General features: G+C 39.9%; 1 protein-coding gene across 1 annotated transcript in view; it reads right to left on the bottom strand.

The window, feature by feature from the left end:
• Window positions 1-1,320: 1,320 nt before the first annotated feature.
• The window catches only part of rps6ka2 (ribosomal protein S6 kinase, polypeptide 2), a 59,499-nt gene continuing 42,735 nt past the window's right edge, over window positions 1,321-18,084 (bottom strand). Inside the window, exons 14-21 of the mRNA XM_017694084.2 lie at window positions 15,861-15,986; window positions 15,620-15,709; window positions 12,185-12,343; window positions 10,771-10,932; window positions 9,418-9,494; window positions 6,039-6,156; window positions 4,893-5,030; window positions 1,321-2,758 (exon numbers count right to left, since the gene is read on the bottom strand). Coding sequence (XP_017549573.1) covers window positions 2,633-2,758; window positions 4,893-5,030; window positions 6,039-6,156; window positions 9,418-9,494; window positions 10,771-10,932; window positions 12,185-12,343; window positions 15,620-15,709; window positions 15,861-15,986 — 996 coding nt within the window. The 3' untranslated portion in view covers window positions 1,321-2,632. The remainder of the gene's footprint in view (window positions 2,759-4,892; window positions 5,031-6,038; window positions 6,157-9,417; window positions 9,495-10,770; window positions 10,933-12,184; window positions 12,344-15,619; window positions 15,710-15,860; window positions 15,987-18,084) is intronic.

Below are 18,084 nucleotides of genomic sequence, written 5' to 3'. Positions count from 1 at the left end.
AATCTGCAATAGGCAAGCAGCTTGGTGTGAAGAAATCGACAGTGGGAGCAATAATCAGAAAATGGAAGACCTACAAGACCACTGTTAATCTGCCTCGATCAGGGGCTCCACAAAAGATCTCAGCCCGTGGGGTCAAAATTATCACAAGAACGGTGAGCAGAAATCCCAGAACCACACGGGGGGACCTAGTGAATGACCTGCAGAAAGCTGGGACCAACGTTACAAAGGCTACTGTCAGTAACACACTACGCCGCCAGGGACTCAGATCTTGCAGTGCCAGACGGGCACTTCAAACTTCAGACGCGCGCATCTGAAGTTTGCTAGAGAGCATTTGGATGTTCCGGAAGAGTATTGGGAGAATGTCATATGGTCAGATGAAACCAAAGTAAAACTGTTTGGTACAAACACAACTCGTCATGTTTGGAGGAGAGTGAATGCTGAGTTGCATCCAAAGAACACCATACCAACTGTGAAGCATGGTGGTGGCAACATCATGCTTTGGGGCTGTTTCTCTGCAAAGGGACTAGGACGACTGGTCCGTGTACATGAAAGAATGAATGAGGCCATGAATTGTGAGATTTTGAGTGCAAACCTCCTCCCATCAGCAAGGGCACTGAAGATGAAAGGTGGCTGGGTCTTTCAGCATGACAATGATCCCAAGCACACTGCCAGGGCAACAAAGGAGTGGCTTTGTAAGAAGCATTTCAAGGTCCTGGAGTGGCCTAGCCAGTCTCCAGATCTCAACCCCATAGAAAACCTTTGGAGGGAGTTGAAGTCCGTGTTGCCCGCTGACAGCCCCAAAACATCATTGCTCTGTGTAGAGGAATGGGCCAACATGCCAGCAACGGTGTGTGCCAACCTTGTAAAGACTTTGACCTCTGTCATTGCCAACAAAGAATATATAACAAAGTATTGAGATGAACTTTTGTTATTGACCAAATACTTATTTTCCACCATGATTCGCAAATAAATTCAGAAAATCACATTGTCTGATTTTTAAAGAATTTTTCCTCATTTTGTTTCTCATAGTTGAGGTCTACCTATGATGTCAATTACAGGCCTCTCATCTTTTTAAGTGGGAGAACTTGCACAATTGATGGCTGACTAAATACTTTTTTTCCCCCACTGTGTGTGTGTGTGTATATATATATATATGAAAAAAACCTTGTATCTCCAAAATGATAACTTTACAGGAGAAGGAAAAACATACTTTACTTTTTAATGTAAACCAAATTTTTTTTTCAAGACAGTTTTGGCCATTGCCCTTTTTAACATTCTCCACTGTTACATGAAAATGAGAGAATCCACCTTGTACTCCGCTCACATTCGGCATATTCTTCATACTATTTATTAAAAACTGTCAACAAAGGTTAGTGCAAAGCTGTGGCACTTATTTACAAACTTCCCCATCAAGCAAAACCTTATGAAGTGCACTTCAAATTAAATAAATATATCTATGGTGTCTTATACAAAATAAATATAAATAAATACATTCTAGTGAACGAATAAATAAAACAACAAAAAAGAAAGCAAACCACTATTGACCTAATTAGATTAAACATGAGAAACATTATCATCAGGAATGAATGAATAAATAAATACATAAATAAATAAGTGAATAAATAAATCAATAAATACATAAATAAGTGCACAAATTAAAGCATCTTTTTTTTCAAAAATAAATGTTTTACATAAAGAGCTAGCAATAAGCTAAATGATGTCTACATGGCAGGAGACCACAACTAAAAAAAAAACAAAAGAAAAGCCAACAAAACAAAGGGAATGAGATGGTTGATGAAGAAGCCACGTAATAAAAAGAAAACTACACATTAAGGGTGAACCTTGTTTCACAACTTTAAAAATGTTCGCTACCTGCAGCAAGTCAGAAGTATGTACACTAATTCCTTTTTTATTCATAAAGTCACTTACATCGCATGCAGGTTGTTTGTATTGGTCAAAAAAGTCAATACTGCTGGTAATATCTGCTCAAGAGGTTCAGTGTTAGTACGTTACTTATGTTTCAACGTGTGAAGCGCTGCTACTTCTCTTTCCGTCCATCAGATTTGTATGCAATTGGACGCCAACACGAGCCAGTGTCATAAAATCAACCAATTTACTCAATAATCTTGCTCACCAAACCATACAACATATAAGTGGGTGCAGCCTTGAATGACAGCAGCTTCACCCCAGCAGTTGTATATAGCTTATTTAACGTGCAGCAAGCAGTGAAGGCCTTGACAGACTAGGTTTCTGACCAACCACATGCAGGCTACGATTTGTGCTTTTGGTTAATGACATAAACTTCTTCCTCCATCACTATGATGCACAGGTTAAGTGCCTTTCCTTCACAAATTAGACCTGCACCTGACAGCAATGACGCAAAGAAACCCAGCAGGAGCTCTAGATCTAATATTAATGACCTCAGCATTAATATTAGCAGCTATCTGCCTCTGAGCTTCCAGAGGCCATGTGTGTGGAGTCAAATCTGTTGTGAAATTCTGCTGTTGCTCAACCTCAGTGGACACGTTGTTTGCTCTGCTTTCTGCTCTGGGGGTCTGCCTGCTTCCTTCTCCAAGGCCGAGCTCTCGGATATCTTCACAGCTCGTAGGGGACGCTGTTTGTGGATGGCGAGCTACAGGCAAGTGGATGTCAGTCTCTTCATGCCTCTCCTCTGAGCCAGACAGGATGCGAGGACAGGCTCAAGCTTCGGAGCCTGTGGTGTTCGGTTGAGAGCCGAGTATGTGGCAGCCATCGCCCCCTAGGAGGTCAAACAATACACCGCTGAAGAACTCATCTGTCACAATGATGAAATCACTTCACATTGGCCTTATGTATTACGTGACAAGTCCAAACTTGGTTGAAGTATCTACAGCTGGCTTAGTTTTACTTACAGGTGCACTTTTATTTCAGTGAGATCAGTGATTTTATTATGACTTCGGAGTTCGTAAGGATGACTGTTCAAGTGGTTTTGGATGGAAATAAGATAGACACCCTGGAAATAATGTTTCTGGTTTACTTTTATTTTTCTGAAATGAAAGAAAGTCTGTGTATTGTGTATTACTGCAACCAAGTGAAGTGCAGAGGATGTTTATGAGAAGAGTAATGGTTTTATGCAGTTTGATGTATCACATATGTACTTATTTACATATTTCCATGTGTTGATGGTTTTAGCCTGCAGTGTTAAGGTTGTGGCTAATTAACAACTGAAATATAGCCGGGTTATCAGTGGCTATTATTACTTTTTTTGTTGACATGCCCCCAACTCGGAAACTCAGGGCTCATTGAAAAATCAGTCTCCCACTAGTAAAATATGCTTATATCTTGTAAATCCAAAATTTCCAACAGCACTTGAAGGCAGCATTTGTCCAATATGAAGTGGCAATATCTGTCTGACATTATGCCCTACGATGGACTGGCAACCAGTCAAGGGTATATCCTGCCTTTCACCCAATGACAGCTGGGATAGGCTCCAGCACCCCCCTGCGACCCAGGAGGAGAAGCGGCTTAGAAGATATGTATGTGTGTGTCTGACATTAAAGACTTCCTGCACGTATCAGCTTATGTTGGCTTGGAAGTGAGAAGTCAGAGCTTGGAATTAAGTTACTTTGTAACACAAATGCACAGAGGTTGAAAGTGGGGAAAAACACAGATGGCTCCATGAAAGTGAAGATTGCTAGCGACAAGCTAGCCAGCTAACATTAGTGATTTAGTGTTAACGTTCATTTACACTCTCAAAACTTTGTTCATCATTATAAATTTACACACACACACACACACACACACACACACACACACACACACACACACACACTTTCTAAGCCGCTTCTTCCTCAGGGTCGTGTTATAAATTTACAGTGACATAGATTTAGAACAACTCTGTATAATGGCTGGTCTAAAGCAAATCTCACTTAAAAGCAGAGAAATGATTCTTTATGAGTATTGACGATTTGAGCAGCCATGTTGATTTAACAACACACCCTGATCTGGGAGTTGAGAATATCATCCCGATGTTCCAAGTAGGAATTCCCAGTTGAAGGCGCACTTTCTCTCTTAACCGGAGATTAATTCGAACACAGCAGTTACAAAGACGCGAAAGTATCACTGTCCTAAAGCGTACTACCCCCAAATACAAATATTTGACCAATTATGACTCAACATTTTTAGGTGCACTTTGATAAGTCCAGTGTGAATGACCTGTTATTGGTTTTCACTCTGGTTCCCAGAGCTCTATTAGTAATTGTAATCCTTTTGAAATTAAACTGATGGTAGAGTAATAACTAAACTTACAAGTCATGGCCTTTTTACAGATATGTTATCCTGTACGAATCCACAAGTCCATGAATATCCAATCTTACTGACAAAGGGTTGGTGTGGCTGCTTGTTTCATTTCTATACAGCAGGGACACACTGGATTTTTTTTCCCACTTGTTTTATCAGTTAGTGTTCAAACAACTGATCTCTGATGCACCTGCATTGTTGTAATGAAAATCTGCAGCCACACTGGCCCTTGGCGGGTAAGGCTGTACAGTCCCTGACTAGTCCGTCACAAATTCTGTTATGCAACCTCAACTTGTAAAACTAAGACTCCACCTAAGACCTTTACATGCTGATGCAATCTTTCAGACAACCAGCTGGAGGCAATATTGTACCTCATCACATTACAAAGGACAAATAAATTTACAACAGGAGTGCCAGACTTGTCCTGAAGGGCTCCAGCACTGCAGAGTTCAGCAGACTCAACTCATCAGTTCTAAAGACTTGTGTTGACTTTTAGAAGAGGACAAACACTAATCTCTGCAGGCTTGGGGACCCCCAGGACAAGAGCCTGACACCCCTCCAACAAGGCAAAAGGTTGTGTAAAGATAATGTTGGGCAGTCTTGAGAAAATCTACCTTGACTAACTGTGCATCCTGGCGAACGAGGTGACTCTGAGATAACTGGTCTCGATTTACGATCCAGGGGTGGCGGAGTACCAGAGGGGCGGTCAGCCTCTGGTGAGGGTCAACGTGCAGCATTTTAGTCACAATATCCTGCAAAAACAGAGCGTAGAGAGGATTGTTTTTTGTGAGATCATACCACAGTAATTCCAACAATTACATGTGTAATACATTTACAGAATGTACCTCCAAATTAGGAGTGAATAAGGGCAACTTTCTTGAGTACTCAGTTAACCATTCAAGGTGCCAGTATCCAAATAATGAAATCACTACTTGGATATCTGTTGTGTTTCATCACCGAAAGATTGAGAAAATATGCACCTGCACTGATTTTATGTTTTAACAGAACTATAAAACTCTGCAAGCATCTTAACATTGTTGTATTGCCAAGGAAATGCTGATAAGGACGTGACTGAGAAGGCAGACATGGTGTGTCTTTTATTACTTAATAGGATAGGCTGATATTAAGTCCAGAAACAGTTCAAATATATTTCTCTGACAAAATAATGTTGGCACATCATCCGCATGAAATGTTTTGCTCTGCATGATGATACATTTTTTTGCAACACATTTATAACAAAGATCATATTTAAGGTAAACCAAGACGGTGCATGCCTATTTAAGTCAATGCAATGAAAAGTGATGCAGTTCCTGTCTGCTTAAGTCGTGTGTCATCCACTTCGCCACTCCTCGTCTCCCAGGGCAACAACAGCAGACTGTGCACAAAGACATGAACAAACCCAAAACAAGACACATTTTTCTTGCTTGGGCTCAAACAATCTCAAATTGTCAAAATAGTCACAAAACCCTTGCAATCAAAAAAATGACCACAAGCTTGCCATGGGCAGAATGAACTTGAGTATTTGTTGCCTGCATAAGGAGGAATGAGTGCCCTTTCCTTCTCTCCAAAACCACGGGCGCAGAAATATTTTTCACATGGGCTCTTACTTCTTGAATCCTCTATGGCTGAAATAATTTTTTTTCCTTCTCTGCAGTTAAGATTTCATGAACTCTTACCAATACATGAATATCAAAATTAGATGGAATTACTCCATATTTGTCCAAATGTTTTCTCGTGAAAATAGATGAGAGCGCTCTAACCTTAGCAGCATCAGACACTGTATCCCAGTTCCCTCCAGATAAGACATATTTTCCACTGCCAATTCGTGCCAAGATCTCCTCCGGGGTGTCATCGGGTCCATTTGCGAAGGGTGTGAACCTGTCGGGAGAGAGGGTGTGACAGGTTGAGAGTGCAAAAGCATATGTGCTTGAGTCTTCCTGGCAAAAAAAGAGAAGAGAAATCACAGAAAACATTGTTCCTTTCCATTATTATTAATATTTTTTGTTAAAACCTCTTTAATAGGTGCTATATTTAGCCGCCGCATGTTGCCAGGTTGAATGAGATGAAATACGGCTTTTCAGATGTCCTGATTACACGGAGATTTAAAGCTCAACAAACGGACAGGAACATTAAATTGTTTTGCGTGGCTCGATTCCCGATAGCACAGTTACTCTCTGTGCCGGCCGCTGACGTGACCCAGGTTCACCCTGTAATCCCTGCGACCCTTTAGAAATTAGTCGATGTACAAGGTGGGAGGGAGATAGCTTCTGAATAGTGTTCTCACTTGTTTGTACCACAGGGAGATGGGTCAGTGGAAGATTTCATAAAGTACGGACAGGTGGTTGCATGAACGGCTTTGAGGCTGTATCACTCCCACAAGGCCAAGCTAGAGGGAGCATATTTCAAATATCTGTGCTTTGGAAGTCTGCAGCATTACAGATTTCACCAGTTCTTTTAACTTCAGTCATAAGCCTTAACAGACAAACACATCTGTGCAATCTGGATAGATCAGCGCTCAATGTTACAAGGAATATCTATGGGGAATTAAAGCGAAATTCCGAGTGGTTTAATGTGAAATGGTGTGCTGTAGAGAAACTTACTGACTCAGATTTCTTCACATTGGTGGTGATAGAAACCAGGGGTCGCTATGACTACAACACAGATATAGCCATTTTATCATTTTATTTTTGTCTGTCTGTCTGTCTTTTAGAGCCGTTCAACTCTTCAAAGGTCTAGTTCCAACCACCACCACACAATTCTGTAGAACACAACGTTTCCCATTTAACCACTGAACAGTTGACAGCTCAGCTCCTCTCTTTACCTGAGTGTCCAGAACATATGGTCCCAAGTCAGATGAAACAACAACAAAGTCGATCATCTCTGATCACCTCTGATCCAAGGAGCTCTGGTACCATGTACACTTATGAACATCCTTGTGTTCAAACTTGGTGTTCGTTATGGACAATCCATGCCTGGCACAGAAGTCCAATAACAATTAACCATTTGGGTTTAGATCGGGCAGGCCGTTCTTCCCAATCACGCCTCTCCAGGTCTCCCAGTCACTGCCAACATGAGCACTGAAGTCCCCCAGTAAGACTATAGAGTCTGTAGGCAGCACCCTTTCCAGAACCCTGCCCACTCGCTCCAAGAAGGCCAAATACTCTGACCTGTTGTTTGGTGCATAAGCACACACGGCCCAAAGTGCCAGCACATACGGCCGCCAGCCGGGGACTCGTGTGTATCCCCACTCTCGCCCGGTGCCTCTCACCCTGTGCAACCCCTGAGTAGGAGAGGGACCAACCCCTATCCAGGAGTTTGGTTCCAGAGCCGACACTGTGGGTGGAGGTGAGCCCAACTGTATGTAGTTGGTACCTGTCAACCTCCAACACTTCGCCCTACCCCTCTATCTCAAAAAAATTGGGACACCACACCCCTAGACATGGCTAAGGGCTAAGTAGGGGCAAGGGATGAAATGGGATTGGACCTAAATGCCTGAATGTGTCTGCAGTAGCACTTTCAGTGTGTGAGGAACAGAACCAGCATCAACCTGTAAACAAACCTGAATAAAGCAAAATGAACTCTTTCCTGCATGTATAACAGTAGCTGTGAGACTGGGCAAAGCATTTAAATAGTTACAAAAAGCACCTGTATTTTAGTGATAATGGAGCTGAAACTAAAAATCATGCTCCGCTTCACACTGGCTTATATGCTTCCCTAAGGGATGAGCTCTTTTCTTAAATGTCCAACCTCAGTGAAAAACCAGTCTTGAATATGTTAACGGGGAAGCTCATGTAATGCCTGTGCGAAAGCCTGCAATGTTGCAGTAGTGCCTGTCTTACTGGAGCCTAGACTTGTGATATAAATATGTATTGCATCACATTTTCCACACACTCAGTGCTACGGTATTTTATGTCTTCGCATCCAGTCGTGTGGTTTGCTACCTGAAGAACCACAGGGTTTAGTGTTTTTCCTGATCCTGATTCAGTAATTCAGCTCAGGAAGACATTAATAAAGAGTTAATGAGCTGATTCAGGTATGTTCAAGTAGGGAGGACACCTAATCCTGAGGTGTTGTGAAGCTGATATTTACATCAGGATGCACTTCTCTGAGTATATTATCGTTTTTATCAGTACTTCAAGAACATTAAACAACTGATCATGAAGAAGACAAATTTAGATGAATTATTGAGAGCCTGTAAACAACAACAATAACCAGCAACAGTAAAAGCTGCATAGTAACAAGCAGCTGATTGGCTGTCAGACCATTATGTCATTAATAGGGATGCACCAATCACGTATATCTATAGCAGATTCCAATTCAGTCCTGACCACTGAAGAACAGGGTAAAAGGGGCTAATAAAATATGAGAGAAACAGATGGACTACAGTCTGTAACTGTAGAACTACAACGTGCACCTGGATAGTAAGTGGAGCTGATAAAATTGACAATGAGTGTAGAAACAAGGAGGTGGTTATAATGTTGTGCCTGATCGATGCATGTTTAATTATGCTATTTTATGATAATCATGTTAATTACAAGTTACAATATTTTACAATACAGAGACAAATACAGAGATGCTCTTACCTGCCTCACATTATTTACCTCACAAACTTCAAAACAGATCAGCCAAAATTAGAATAATAAATCAGATGAATGCTGAGCATGAGTTTGGAGCAAAAATATCCAGATCCTGGTCTTGGTTGATTCCAATTTTATTAATTTATTTTTCTTAATTGTTAGATTTTTCTGCATGTCCTCATCCTCAATAGTTTATTTTTCAAACCATGAATTGTACTATACATATAATTGTATATAATTCTGTAAATGTAGCTTTTAAAAGCCTTATTTTAAGTTTCCCATTACTATTTGGCTGGTGCTTTTTTGCTCATTCCAAGCAAACCTCAGAAAAAGCAACACATTGTGACATATTGTGTATCATGATACCTCTGAATGCTGTGAAATTAAATATCTGCCATATTGGTCTCCTTACTTTGAACACAATTAGATATATGTAGTGTACCGTACATTTGTTTCAGTTCTGTATTTTATATTTTGTCACAACATTTTTGGAGTGACATTTTAAAAGGCACACTGACATTCATGAAAGGGTGTGAGAGGGTGTGGAGACCAGGTTACTCACCCTGCGAGCATGGTATACAGTAAGATTCCCAGACTCCAGATATCACAGGCAGCATCATATCCTTGCTTCTTCAGAACCTGCAGCAGATACACGCTATTTGGGTCACATCACAGCATGCCATTGCATAACGGCAGTCAAATACTACTTTCAGTGGACTCATGTTTCTGTTCTCTATTCAATGATAGAAACAAAAGGAAGCTAATATTGGCTAGGGGTATGTTTTGTAATCAGCATTTAGACATGTGTTGAGTTGAGCTTTATCACATTATATTCCAAACATATCACAGTATCATAGCATAACATGTTCTTTAAGTTTATATTTAAAAAGTTAATAACCCCATGAACCCATGGTGCCACTTTATGGTCAATCAGATTATTCCCAATCTGATTGGACTGTTTTATTCTGCTCTGCTTCTCTTAAAAAGGGAAACTTGCACAGTGTAATAAATACTAACTAGACATAACTTTATGATGACGTTAACGTTACTATGTACTTTCAATTGTTAATTGTTCAAACCAACCAGAAGCACTCAGCAAAATATATACTTAAGCAATAGTACATTGCTTCTACATCAGAGTAATGTTCTCGCTGCAGAGTATGCTGTAAGCCTCGCCTTTTGAATTACGGACCGAGCCATAAAACTGCTGCAATACCAAGTTTAGCTCAGTTTTGCCATTTTTTGCCAGATCAGTATTAATGTTGTTTTGTTCCAGCCAGTCTGTAAAGCATCTTACAGCCCATTTAGTATGGTGAATGGTATTGGGTTCATTTCTGGCTAATTCCAGGTTGTTCAGCTGTTCTTCTGTCCCAGCTGACCACTGAAAAGCTGCTCAGTGGTAATGACCGTTTGGGAATTTAGTGTAGTCTCATCATCAGAGTCTGACCAAATCGACTGTCGGTCAAATGTGATCTTAAAAATATTCCCGTTCTGTTTGTGCGCAAATTGAGAAGTAAAACCGTTCAAATGGCTTGAGCGTCTCCTACAGCTATCAAAGTCGCAAAGGCGTCTCAGTGGAGTGATACAGTGTTTGTGAAAAATCTGTGATGTTATGGTGAAGTAACAGCACAGTTAGAACGCCTGTCGACCAATCACCTTGTGTGGCCGGAACTAACTGTTGTATAAATTACAGTAAACTACATTTTGTGTCCATCAACACTGCTAAAGCTAAATATTAATACTGCTACACAATGTCGCCCAGCACTACTTGACAGTGATTATATTTGCCTGCGCTGCTTTCTTCTTTTTTGGTCTTGATGGTTTATGCCTTCTCTCTACCTGTTATATAAAGACCCTGCTGCACATCCACAAAAAAAACAAACAGCCATAGAAAGAATTGAGAATGTTTCAATACCTCCGGTGCTACAAAGTTGGCAGTGTAGCAGGGGGTCATGAGGAGGCCGTTTTCAGCTCGGAGCTGTTTGGCAAAGCCGAAGTCGCAGATCCTGATGGACTCTGGATCTCCCGTCTCGTCCACATACAGGATATTGCTAGGCTTTAGGTCTCGATGTACAACCTTGGCAAGAAGGCAAAGCCGCAGTGATGGTCACTAAATTAAATACTGTGACGCAACACATGCATGTATACAGTTTTAAATTCTTCACCAGCTATTTGCAAAATGCTTGCACTTATGCAGTAAATCTGTAAAGCACAATACACAATGTATGTATGTAAAAAACTCCAGGCAAATTAATAATAAAAAGTGATTATTTTCGTAATGATAAATAAAGACATACATAATTACAAATAAAGACACTATTTCACAAAAAGTGCCAACAATATTTTATATTGCAGTGTCTCTACTGAACAAATGGTTCAAACAATCAACGCCATTGATGGAAAAAGTATGTGAACGTGGATAATGACCTCTTGAAATTCCAGTTTAGGATGGGTTTGATCTGCCGCATCACATAAAAATAACACCCCAGAGGAATCAGTTCAAGTGGACTATGGACCAATCAATAGAGAGTTCAAAGGATCTCAGAAATAAAGCTATTTATACTCATAATGCTGTAAAGAGTTACAGTAAACAAAATAAATAAATAAAATATGGACTCTTATCAGTCCACGGCCAGGCAGATGGTGTACAAACGGAAGAAATTCAGTACCAATGTTACTCTCCTTAGGAGTGGGTGTCCTACAAAAGATCAGTGCAACAGCTTGAAGAAAAATCCTCTGATATCCAACAGGCTAAAAGTAAGAGGAATGTTTACATAACCAATAGCTTAGATGAAAGAAACATGTGTTCACTTTCAGCTTCTGTGCACAGAAAAGAGCCCCTTAATGAGTTTAATGTGTGTGGATTTACATAGGGGTAATTTTTAAAGGGCCCATAGCGTACATATTCTTGCATTTTACTTTTCTCCACAAAGACCACTTATAACAATAGTGTGGTTTTATTTAACAAAAACAGTCCTGCTTCATTTTTACCATTTTCCAACCTCTTTTCATCCCTTAGAATTAAATAGGTGTTTTTGTTACTGTTCCTTTAAGACTGAATGTAAATGAGCTCTGTTTGGATTGTCTGCCCTGTACTGTGCCACTTTCAGAAAGCAGTCCAGGCTGAAACACTCCTTATAACTTCAGTGTGAGTGGGTTTTTGTGACATCATAAAAAACAGGCTGTTTTGCTTAGTTTCCATACATAGACTGAATGGACTGGAAATGAATGGTATGTATGAGTGAATGACAAACTCTTTCAAAAAACAAAAAATATGGGATATATAATTTTTTGAACTCCTCACTCATGCACTCATCTTTTGAACTCACCCCCTGTGAGTGCAGATACTCCACGGTCTTTGTGATGGTGCACAGCACGGCTGAAGCCTCCCTCTCTGAGAAGCCTTTCTGCTGCAGGATTCGGTCCAGCAGCTCTCCTCCTCGCATCAGCTCCATAACAAGGTACACATACTTCCCATCATCATAGACCTGCAAAAGCACACAACCCAACACCCTCTTATTGTCTTCCCCTCCATCCCACTGCAGGACTGCACTCAGGGCCAGAGGCCAGCCAGCAGAGTGCAGGGCTTATGCAACCACAACATCATTTTAAAAAGGAGGGTCAGACACATCACGGTTTAGGTAGCGTGGAGAAGACGAGGCACCTGAGGCAAATGTCGAGTAATTTTAGTCAAATGAGGTTAGCTTTCTGTTTTGATTATACGTTTCTAGCTGCATATCACTCTATTAGTTAAAATGAATACCAGCATCATCACATATTTACAAATTTCTGCTTACATTCAAAGCCATACATAGCCTATTCCAAATCTACTGGGGTCAGGCCTGATGTCCTTACAATATTCAATGGACTCTCAGGCAATGGAATCTCAGACAGATCCTAGTTCAGGGGTCGGCAACCCAAATGAGCCATTTTGTCCTTTCAATAAAAATCAAACCACCTCAGGAGCCACAACATTTTATGTCTATTTTACAAATATTTGGCTGTACTATGTCTCAGTATATGCTAATGTACTTGTATAGGTGAAAAAACATAATATCAACAAAAAATGCAGACTTATTTAGCTCTGCTTTAAGCTTTAGCTCAGCTATAGCTGCTTTTCTCACATCTCTGGTAGGAAACTTTCTGCAAAAGTAGAGTATTTCCTGCAAAATCCCTCTTAACGTTTGACTTTTTATGAGGTTTGAAGTCACTTGTCATTCGCCAGCTTCTTGTTAGAATTTTCCCATTCCACCCTAAATGGTTCCCGAGGCGCCAGAATGTAACCTCTGTGCCGCTGAAGGTAGAACAGAAAAATTTGTACAAGAAGCTGGCGAATGACAATCTGACTTCAGTTTTGTGTTTGACAGTTGCAGCTGGAGTGATTATAAATGCAAAGAAGTCCATGTTACCTCCAAATTATCAGTGTTCATCTTAAATCTCTCTCTTTGTCTTTTCATTAGCTACCAGCTACGCAAGACTATTGTCTGCATTGCTGTGGTGACCAGCAGTCTGCATGCCAACCTTCAGGTTTAAAGGTTTCAATTGGCAGTTATATATTAACTTCAGACTTCAAACTTTAAGAACATTTATTGTTAAATTAAATTAAATTGTTATTTAGTGTTGAACAATCAGCAGAAAGGAGGATTATTTTATTTTTACCTAAAAATCTAATTCTGCTGTAGAGACGCAACAGGGCAGCAAATAAGCCACATGCTGCTCCGAAGCTACATGTTGCTGACCTCTGTACTAGGCTTTCATCATGGGGTGGAAGGTCATACTGTTGTGCTTCAGTTTGAGTACAGTGTTTGAATACACACAGAGTATCTCACTATGAGCATATGCACATACACTAGCATTCACCCATTTAAAACCGATTTGCTGCGACACACGTGCAACATGCATGAAATGACTCAAACAAAATGCTGTGTCTCTATAGCTACACAAGCTTCAGATAATTAGTAGGGATCTGTCAACATTGTCAAGAAATTAAAGATGAGATGAGAGGAGCTGCAGATGATTATATTCCATAATTACTGAGAATGCTGTATTACATGCTTCCTCCAAAGTGGTGATCACATCTCAAGGTAGATAACTTGCAAAGTAAGTAATATAAAATAATTATAGCAAATTGTTCACCATGGAATCAATTTCCCAAAGCTTGAAATATTGAATAAAAATAGAGGTCAGCAAGTCAACCTGAGCCTGATGAGTTCGGGTTGATTTTTCTTGTGTAACTTGGCATCGGATTTGTTTTCTAATGAGTGATTTTTTTATGTAGTAGATTTCAGGCTCTCTCACATTTCCTCTCTTGCTCTCAATATGTCTCACACCTCTCTCTGTGTCGTAATGTAGGGCTGCGTTTGGAGAAGCTGAGGGATGTGAGGGATGTGTTGTGTTGATTGATCTTATCCACAAAGGGCCAACCAAGCATGAGTGTGTCTGATTCTACTAGTTGATCTGAGGGGATAATAGCTGATCAGAAGAGGGTAGATCTGTTCTCTGACAGGTATGACCAGCAATTTCACAAAAATATACCGACAGCTAATGCAGGTGTGAAAAATACCAGTTAATCCCAGCATCCCATTTTCTGTTGGCTGAATCCAGCGTTTAGTGATAAAACAAAGCTCTTTAAAACCGTGTGTCTGCAAGTTCAGGCTTCAAATTCACACCTGTGCAGACCACTAAAAACATCTTTTGGTATCTATTTGTAATATTTCAAAACACAATGTATAAGATAATATTGAATAAAATAAAAATTATTTATATGACAAGTGATTCCGAACCTCTGAACAATATTCCAAGTGTAACATTTTGAAACTTCCTTTTTCTTTGGAAGATTTTTGATACAAATAACATCCTTTATACCTTTGCGCAATGCAAAGCATTGAATGCAGTGGTGTAAAGCGCTGCCACTGGACTCTAGAGCAGTGGAGACATGTTCTCTGAAATGATGAACCACGCTTCTCCATCTGGCAATCTGATGGACAAGTCTGGGTTTGGTGGTTGCCATGAGAACGGTACTTGTTTGACTGCATTGTCCCAAGTGTAAAGTTTGGTGGAGGGGGGATTATGGTGTGGGGTTGTTTTTCAGGAGTTGGGCTTGGCCCCTTAGTTCCAGTGAAAGGAACTCTTAATGCTTCAGCAGACCAAGAGATTTTGGACAATTTCATGCTCCCAACTTTGTGGGAACAGTTTGGCGATGGCCCCTTCCTGTTCCAACATGACTGCGCACCAGTGTACAATGCAAGGTCCATAAAGACATGGATGAAAAGGACTTGACTGGCCTGCAGAGAGTCCTGACCTCAACCTTATAGAACACCTTTGGGATGAATTAGAGTGGAGACCGTAAGCCAGGCCTTCTTGTCCAACATCAGTGTCTGACCTCATAAACGTGTTTCTGGAAGAATGGTCCAAAATTCCCATAAACACACTCCTAACCCTTGTGGAAAGCCTTCCCAGAAGAGCTGAAGCTGTTGTAGCTGCAAAGTGTGGGTCGACATCATATTAAACCCTATGGATTAAGAATGGGAAGCGAATATTTTTGGCAACATAGCGTATATTATGATTGCTTGATTATACAACAGGTCAAGTAAATCTGCAGGCACACCAGCCATTTGCAGATAAAACTGGACACCCCTGTGATACGAACTACACAATGACATTACAGGGTGAGACCCCAGTCTGCCATGAATTATGTTTTTCAACATAGAAATGTGAAGTGTGAATTTGCACAGTTGAGTTGTTTTTCTTCAACCATGACTCACATCTTTCAGAGTGATGATGTTCGGGTGCTGTCCATATCGCAGAAGGATCTCAATCTCCTCAGACGGGTCCTTCTTACCTTTGTCAATGATCTGAAATGAAAGCAAAACTTGTCACAGCACTGCCACATAAACCGTTGTCAACTTATACCGCTGAATGTATAAAAGGTGCTACCAAAATAAAGATGCCACTGAATGCTATTTTGGGAGAGGATCAAAGGAAGAAGAGTCCAAATTCCCTTACTTTAACAGCATATTCCACGCTGGTGATTCTGTGGATGCAGCGTTTGCAGACTGAATACGAGCCAATGCCGATGTCCTCCTTTATTTCATAGCCATCAGTAAAATGGATGTTGTTGCCGTGAAGTTGCTGGAACAAAGCACAAAGCAGAAAGTCAGTCAGGCGTCCAGATGTTCAAAAGAAACCTTCTGCTAATATGGAAAATTTGCTTACGTGAGACCTCAGACACGACATTTTCACTTTAGCTTATGTCATAATCTTTAAGCTACAGACGGGAAAAACCTTATAATCCTTCCGTGTTCCCAGAAGCATTTCATGTCACTTGCACATCCTTTTTAATGCCTTTGGAATATTGCATTCTATTTCTTATAAATGTTCAGCTCTACACATATTCCTTGCTTCACTGGGAGTGACAGAAGGAAGAAACTCAAGCAAGTAACACAGAAGTATTATTTTTTGGGAGAGAAAAGACAAATGATACATTATTTTTTTGGAGGGAAAAGACAAATGATACATTAAGCATGCAGTACTTTAAAGAGAATCCACAGCCAATCCGCCAAGTCTAAAAATTGATATGGATTCATGGTGAGAGTTTAACAGCCTAATGTTCAATAAAAGTGCACAAATGATCTCAACATACAATATCTGGCCCTGTCAGTCATCCTGAGACCTGTGTGTTCTCCCAAATCAATAGCCTTCACTCCACCTAGACACTTCAGTGGATTTACTCAGCTAGGTAGGATCCATCTGGCAGAATCAGATCAGCTTATGCAATGGGAGTCTGTTTTTTCCTGGTGTTACTCTTTTTTCAGTGGAATGCATAAGTGAGTCTCAGTGGAATAAGGCCTGAAAAGGCTGCGTCTGCAATGCCAGCCCAAGGTCAGGCTTTAAATACAATGACTTGAGAAGAATGCGAAGACAGACTAAAGGAGAATTCCACCAATTTTAAAAAATCCATTTATGGCATACAGTACCCTAATAAAACTTTTTTTTTCAGATTTACCACTATTTTAACATTACATTAGATAGGTTGCCTGATATTGTTTGTTATGTTTGTCATTCTCTGTAGTTTGACCTTTTTGGAATCGACCACTGCATGTCTATGACTACAAGTACTGCCAAACAATTTTCAAGTAAAGCCTTCTTTCTTGTTTTTTTACTGAGAGTCTGGTTTATTTCTGTTCCATTACAAAAACATGACATTTTCTTTACTTAAAAGTTTTTAAAAATATTTTTAAATATAAACTTTTTAAAGATCTGTAGGAAGCCTGTTTAACTGAAAAATATGAGGTACCACTTTGAGCTTAAAGTGCACTTCTTTTCTCATAGGTAAAACAGTATCCAGCAGCACAGTTGGCATGCTTCTATTGTGGTGTTGCGCTCATCGATGCTGCCCGAAACATCTGTACCCTTTTGTGCTTAAAAGCATTTTGCAAAAATCACATTTGAATCGAATGAAGCCAAAGAATTCCAACCCTGTATATGCAGTATATTTGACATTGTTATCAGTTCTGCCGTCCTCTAGCTCGACATCAATGACCAGTTTATGAACATGTGAGTGCTGTTGGCTGGAACCTTCGAAAAATAATACCTCTAGTAGTAAAAAAAGACACTGTCAGACATTTCCTAAGCTTTAAGATTTAAAATGATCGCCACAGTCCTAATATTTTTCATTTGATTTTTGATTTAATTATTTATTTCTTCTCTTTTACATTTTATCGGTTTAATCATGTTTTAATTTCCATTCTCCCTTATTGTTTACATTTTAAATTGAATTTTCTTTGTATTTTCTATTTGTCAAGTGCTTTGAATAACTGCAGTGAATGAAAGATGCTGCATAAATACATTTGCCTTGCTTAAACAACTGCTGATTCTTGAGGTTAAAAGCACTTAGTAAAATAACATTTTAATCAAATGAACCCAAGGAATTTCAGCCCTGGTCCTGGAGTCCCCCTGCTCTGCATTTAATGTTTTGCTTACTCTAACACACATTCAACTCAATAAATGTTTGTTAATCAGTTGATTTGTTGGATTAATCATATTTTAGAGCAGAGAACACCAGATGTTGATGAAGTCTGAAAAAAAAAAACAATTTTCTTCACAATAGTAACTGCAGAAAAGGCAAAAACCTTCTTGACTTTTAACGCAAGTTAATGAACAAAAATAAGTAATGGTGGTGCATTTCAATGGGTCCATAACTTTTTTACACAATGTGTTCAAATGACAT

Source organism: Pygocentrus nattereri, chromosome 5, assembly GCF_015220715.1.
Source record: "Pygocentrus nattereri isolate fPygNat1 chromosome 5, fPygNat1.pri, whole genome shotgun sequence".
Lineage (NCBI taxonomy): Eukaryota > Metazoa > Chordata > Actinopteri > Characiformes > Serrasalmidae > Pygocentrus > Pygocentrus nattereri.
This window is presented reverse-complemented; position numbering and strand designations above follow the sequence as displayed.